The 6,652-nt window shown below is 41.9% G+C and overlaps 3 protein-coding genes across 7 annotated transcripts in view; all 3 read left to right on the forward strand.

The window, feature by feature from the left end:
• Positions 1-6,652, forward strand: part of LOC118424803 (zinc finger protein 665-like) — a 1,044,319-nt gene that overhangs the window by 138,951 nt on the left and 898,716 nt on the right. The gene's annotated exons all lie outside the window — the stretch shown is intronic.
• The window catches only part of LOC118424824 (formin-like protein 2), a 1,075,906-nt gene that overhangs the window by 111,263 nt on the left and 957,991 nt on the right, over positions 1-6,652 (forward strand). The gene's annotated exons all lie outside the window — the stretch shown is intronic.
• The window catches only part of LOC118424807 (neuromodulin-like), a 68,583-nt gene that overhangs the window by 13,232 nt on the left and 48,699 nt on the right, over positions 1-6,652 (forward strand). The window contains exon 1 of one of the 5 annotated variants that reach the window (XM_035833596.1): positions 6,495-6,619. The exons of the other annotated variants lie outside the window; for them this stretch is intronic. Coding sequence (XP_035689489.1) covers positions 6,554-6,619 — 66 coding nt within the window. The 5' untranslated portion in view covers positions 6,495-6,553. Of the gene's footprint in view, positions 1-6,494; positions 6,620-6,652 lie in introns of those variants that run through there. 5 annotated transcript variants of the gene reach the window in all.

Below are 6,652 nucleotides of genomic sequence, written 5' to 3' on the forward strand. Positions count from 1 at the left end.
CCGTAGAGGGTGGACTTTGTAGAACATGGTATGCCGGCTTTTTTGCACCTGCATTTGTTTGAGATACAGCTTCCTTTGATTGCGATCGGGATCTGTTTCTTATATCTATCGTAGTTTCTCCTAGGAGAAACTACGATCGCGATCTCTCCTAGGAGGATCGGCGATTCTCCTGGATCGTGATCTCCACTGTGACATGTATATCCACTTACCTGATTAACTCTTTTTACCTACGCCAAGAAGGTCATGCTTTTGACAGCATTCGTGCGTGTATACGTCTGTCTGTGTGTCTATCTGTCCGTCTGTCAACACCATAACTTGAGAATGCCTGGATGTATTGTTGTGTCTTGTTGTGATATTTTGTAGGTGGGTAAGTTATTTCCACAACTGTTACTGTTACAGCAGCTTCTTTTAACATTGCAGGAAAGAAGCTATGTAAGCATGCTGTACCTTTAGTTAGCTGTTAGCTATTCTTTGTGTGGTCCTCCACATAAAATACATCAATAGAAACACAACTGACATGGCAGAAAGAGTACAAAAATAGTAAAATTACATCATACATACAAACTGTATGTAAAGCTAGTTCCCCTTTATCCGTTGGGTAGCCTATATCCGTTGCTTTTAGAAACAGGTTATTTGGGGATATTACGTCGACGGACATTGGTTTTAGATTGCAATATTTTCAGTGTATTTCAGTTTAAAACTGCCACCCGTCGGCTTGATATGCCTACAAACAATGTTTTGATAAACAACGGATGTAGCTCATCCCATGAAATAGTGTTACATTACAAACTGCAGAACTAAGAGAAAATGAGACGCTGAGTGACATGCTATAATGTGGCTTTCATGTGCACAGGAGAGGCGCTGTTACAGCCGTCTAAGATGCTGTTGTGGACAGAAAAAGTGACTGGTACAATAATCTGTATCTAATCTATGTAGCCGTCCTTCGGCATAAGACACTTAGTTTTGCAGGCACGCAGCGCGGCAGCAGCTGGTTATATTACACGGCAGCAGCTGGTTATATTATACGGTTCAATTTTATGGATACTGGGATATGGAGCTGTGAACTTTTTACATCATGAAAATCCTCATTGTTGTTAATAACAATGAGAAATCATATTACATTTCTGCCATTGGCGTGTTTCTCTCCCCTCTATCTTTCTCTCTTTCTCTCTCCTCCCTCTTTTCTCTCTCTCTCTCTCTCTCTCTCTCTTTCTCTCTCTCTCTCTCTTTTCTCTCTCTCTCTCTCTCTCTCTCTCTTTCTCTCTCTCTCTCTCTCTCTCTCTCCTCTCCATCTCTTTTCTCTCTCTCTCTTTTTTCTCTCTCTCTCTCTCTCTCCATCTCTCTCTCTCTCTCTCTCTCTCTCTCTCTCTCTCTCTCTCTCTCTCTCTCTCTCTCTCTCCATATCTCTTGGCACAGCACAACAGTGGCACAGTGGCAATTTTGTCAGCTGGTTTTACGGATCACAAACAGGTAAGATCTGAAGTTTTGTGTTGTGTTTAATTTTTGCCTAATTAAGGAATTTGCATTTTCAGAGTTTTTGTTTTTATTAGCCATTGCTACACTGCCATGTGTGTACCTTATCTGTATCCGTATGACGTTATGGAGTACTCAATGGAATTAGCAAATAAAGCTGTGAAATCCATTACTAGTATGTAAGATGTTAATAAATCAAAGTGGTTAGTTTGATACATTCAGTCCAAATTTTTTAATATGACTGGAAGACTAGTGACAGTTTTGTAGTCATGATTCTGTAGTTAATAAAATAATTGCATAAATTGAGTGTACTTGACCCATGCTAGTAGTTACTTAGTACAATGTAGTATCCAGTATTTGGTTATACTGCTGCATGTAATTGTTTCAAATTCTTGCTTTTCTTAATCATGTCCATGTTTTTGCTTTGCTGGCAATAAGTATACGTTGGTGAAGACATGTCTAGAAATCAGAACCTTTGAGAATAAATTGTAAAGATAATAAACTGAGGTGTAAACGGAGCATGAGTATGGTGGTAATTGTTTCACTTATCGTCATTCCAGACTCCACCCCTCCACCAAAGACTCCCGCCCAGACAAGAGAAAAGGCGACCATCCGGAAATGAGGGACCATTCCCACCCAGACACCCGAGACTGCCCGGATACCGGAGACCACTCCTGCCTGGACATCATAGACGGCCACTGCCTGGAAACCTGACACAAGTCCCGCCTGAACATGAGACACCGCCTGAACACCAGACACCGCCTGAACACCAGAGACCACCTGAACACCAGAGACCACCTGAACACCAGAGACCGCCTGAACACCAGAGACCACCTGAACATCAGACACCACCTGAACACCAAAGACCGCCTGAACACCAGAGACCGCCTGAACACCAGAGACCGGCTGAACATCAGAGACCGCCTGAACACCAGAGACCGGCTGAAGCCAACAGACCACCTAGATACTGGAAACTGCACAAACACCAGAGACCACCTGAACACCAGAGACCACCTGAACACCAGAGACGTATCAGACGCCACAGAAGGCCTCCACCCAGACGCCAGAGACGGGCCCCGTGCAATCGCCAGAAAAAGCACCAGCGGCGATATCAGGGACGGGTCCCGCGTCGGCGCCAGAAATGCGCCAGGTGCAGCCACAATAATCGGTGCACATCCAGACACCAGACACGAGTTTTGTACATGAGTCACCACCAGAGGCGGCCTCTGTGCAGACCCCAGAACCATCCCTCTCGCCGATACCAGGGACGTGCCACCTGCACCAACCATAGACGGGCGCCGTGCACCCACCAGAAACAACTGCCTGCCCACCATAGACGACCCCTGCCACACTCCCATTTAACAAGTCTAGCCAATTGTCCAGCAGCCTATAGCTAGTACCGACACTCTAACAACGACACCAACGAGGTGGCCCGCTGTTGGATTGGGACTTGGAGCGGCAAGATATGATGATGATGACCATCAGGAACTGTACTAGCCAACCTGAAGTCTCAATGCTCATGCAAAGAGCAAGACTGCATTGCCTAGGTCACGTTGTGTGGATGCCAAGGCTGAGACTTCCCAAGATGGCACGAAACTGGTCCCCAACAGGAAGAAAGAAGGTGGGGGGGAAGTCATGAGTTGGAAAAGGAACAGTTGAGCAGGACACTGCTGATACGGGATGCTTCAGGGTGGAAGCTCGAAGGACAGCAGGGAACAAAAACAGTGGACGGCCTGCCTCCATATGTGCTCTGACACACAGAGAACTTGATGATGATGAGTAGTGATTATGTCTATCACGGACATGAGTTTTTTTAATAAAGAAGCAATTATGGAAGATATCTGATTTATGACTCGTCTGTCTACTAATGAGACCAAGGAAGACTTAATATTCTCCACGCAGAGGTTTCGGGGCTTGTAGTCACTGCCATTTTTTCATGTTGGATTGAGGTAGACTAAAAGAATTGTGGCCTCTACTAGCCTTCTTGACAGAAACCTGTGCTTGGATAATAACAAATACTCAAACGTAAGGTAACATCCCATCTTGACTTGATTCAAATGATATCATATACTGTACATTTTGTAAATGCAGAAATGTTCGCGGTGGATTAATGTTCGCGGTTTTCACGGTGGCCACTTTACCGCGAACTTAAAACCACCACGAACATTTTTCTATTACGGTATTAGACTGCAGACTATGGTGTTACCGCAAAATTAAAACCACCGCGAAAAGTCTTGTTTCCCGCTACCGCGAAATTAAATCCCCGCGAACTTAAATGCATTTACAGTACTCCTTGCAGTTTCAAAGAGGCAGAAGAGTGCCGAAAGTTATGGCTCTCTGCAGTTTAGTTATGTCACTTCTACCTAACCCCAAGAGCTACCTATTAACCAAAAACTGTGACCGTAGACAAGACAATCCGTCCAGGCATTCTCCAGTTACAGGTTTTTACAGACAGACAGACACACGAACGCTGCCAAATTATAACCTTCTTGGCGAAGGTCAAAATCCCTATAACACCACCAGCTGATAGTATATTGTAGCAGCTGGCATTGTCTCAGGGATACAAAATGTGAACTACAATTACTCTGTACAAGTCTTATAACAACTTAGAAATTATTGCAGGTATTTACGGATATTGCAGGCTCTATTTCAACAAACTCTTTAGTTACTAGCCAAAATTGTCTCAGGAGAAAACAATGCAGCAAGAAGAAAAGTCCTAAGATGTTACACAGAAATATCTTATCTATCCAGGACTGATAATTTGATGTTTATCAAATCAATAAATATCAAATACTTAATTATAAATAAGGTATTCTGCAAAAATTCCTGAAACCTCATGTTACTTTTTTATTATTCTATTGCAATGAATGACATGACATGAAAAATTGATTTCACTCAAATTACATTTTTGATGGTTGGAAAGTATCAAAACTGGTGGGACAGAATGAGCAGACAAAACAAACCTGTTGCTGAAAAGGTTAGTTTGTTCTTGCACCAAAAAGTAGTTACTCAAGCAACTGGATATGGTTTCCATATCCAGTTGCTTGAGTAACTACTCTTTGGTGTATCTTATTACCTGGATGTCTAACCGACATCGACGTAGTTTGTTCTTGTTTCTAGAAATGCTGCCTAGTTGTTTAATGTTCAGATTAATTCTTTGATTTGGGGAATATATAGCCAGGATACTAGGTACACTAAGGGCTTACCGTACAGTAACTGTGACAAGTAGTTGGAGTCAGTTATAATATAGCAGCCACGTACCTCTGACACAGAAGTGTGGTTATACCAGTTCACAATTGTACTACACCAAATAAAACAATGTAACCCTAGATCGTGGAATGGCTGGGCAATCAAGATTTGTCAGGTCTTTGTTTACTAAATGTTCTAATGCCTTATATTTTATGTATTACTGATGTCTGTATATTAGGTCATTGAAAATACTACCTAACAGTATAAGGACTAGGCTTTGTAAATGATGAATGCTTGATAAACAGATATATGAACTTAAGGCAGGACTTATAATTCTCAGAGAGCTCAGATTCAGTTGGTACAAAACCTGGGTATTTTGGTCCTTTCATTTTACTTTATTGTTTTTCATCAAAGTACTCATGGATTATTTATCATGTGATAGCAAACTTAATTGAATGTATGTGCTGGTATCAGAAAATATCTATTAGGTGGTTGGTTCCCTGATCTATTTCAGAGTGACATTCATTATGTGTGACAGTCAACAAAATGACAGACAACACCTGTAAAGTTACATACCCACAACATAGGTACACTAAGGGCTTAAGTGTGACAAGTAGTTGGAATCAATCATAATATAGCAAGCTGCAGCCACTTGCCTCTACACCGAAGTGTGGTTTTGCCAGTTTACAATTATAGCAGTCTCTCCAGGAGTTTGAAACAATGTTGGTCCTGTAGCATTGCATACCAACATACTAGGTACACTAAAGGCTTACCATACAGTAAGTGTGACGAGTACTGTAATTCACTTTCTTGTCTTCTTGGTACCAAACTTTCAAGGTCTGTGAAAATTTAACTTGTTCTTGGAACTAAATGTTCATGGTGGCAGCAGGTGCATGTAAAAAATTCAGCGATTCTTTTCTTGTCGGTAAGGATAAGTTAATGTTACAGCTGTCAGCATGACAACCGTGAACATAAAAGTACACAGAAAAAGTCAGGAATTACAGTAGTTATGATATAGCCAGCTGCTGCCACGTGCCTCTGACGCCAAAGTGTGGTTATACCAGTTTACAAGTGCAGAAACAGAACATGGAAAGGTATGAAGGGGACTGAGAGGTGCTTGAGGGAGAGTTAAGAGTTACAGCTCTATTGTTGGGTGAGGCTCTAAGTTATCTAGTGGGACATCAAAGAAGCCGGGCTCAAAACTCAGTTTTTGGCGATGACAAATTTATCTGGATGCACTTTTGGAGAAAAATTGCACAAAATAAGATAAATTAAAGTAGAATGTCAGCAAAACCCTAAATTGCAAACCTTACTGCATGCCATCTCTTTAAAAATTGAATCTGAAATTCTACAGTAAATTGAGAATTTTAAACAAGTAATACAAAAGTGCAACAAAAGTTTTATCAATTTTTTTCTGACACTGACTAATTATGCCAAGAACATGCTGTATACTAGCAGTGTATAATTGCAGTATGTTTAACATTAGATAATTCTACACTCCCACTCACTCATACTCACACACACACACAAATATGTAAGTGCGCTGGGATTGAAATTAGGTGCACAGCTCCAACTTTGTGTGTACAAAAGCGTCATATGCACCCAGGATTTCGAACCCTGGATTGTAGAAGTGAGACTACGTGTTAGTCGTGTCCCTCGGGAATTGAATGGACTCCATGGTTCCACGATTCATGCGTATTTACCAAGCTCAGCCCATCCTTTCACGTCATTACATCACCCACTGTTTTGTATACGGTTTCCAAGGCAACAACGTTTATATTTTTCTTGCCGTGGATCGAGTTACATGTGCTCGTCAGGATATGTTGCGACAAGCCGGCGGCCCGTGTGGATACGGTGTGTAGCGGTGAAACTGTCTCGATGAGCTGTGAAAATGGGTTCTTGTTCCTCCAAAGATGACATACGTGTATCGAGAGGGAGTTTGCCACATGTTGATAAGGTAGGAAACACAATATGCAACTGTTCGATACTG

The sequence above is a fragment of the Branchiostoma floridae genome, chromosome 10 (assembly GCF_000003815.2).
Source record: "Branchiostoma floridae strain S238N-H82 chromosome 10, Bfl_VNyyK, whole genome shotgun sequence".
In the NCBI taxonomy this organism is placed as follows: domain Eukaryota; kingdom Metazoa; phylum Chordata; class Leptocardii; order Amphioxiformes; family Branchiostomatidae; genus Branchiostoma; species Branchiostoma floridae.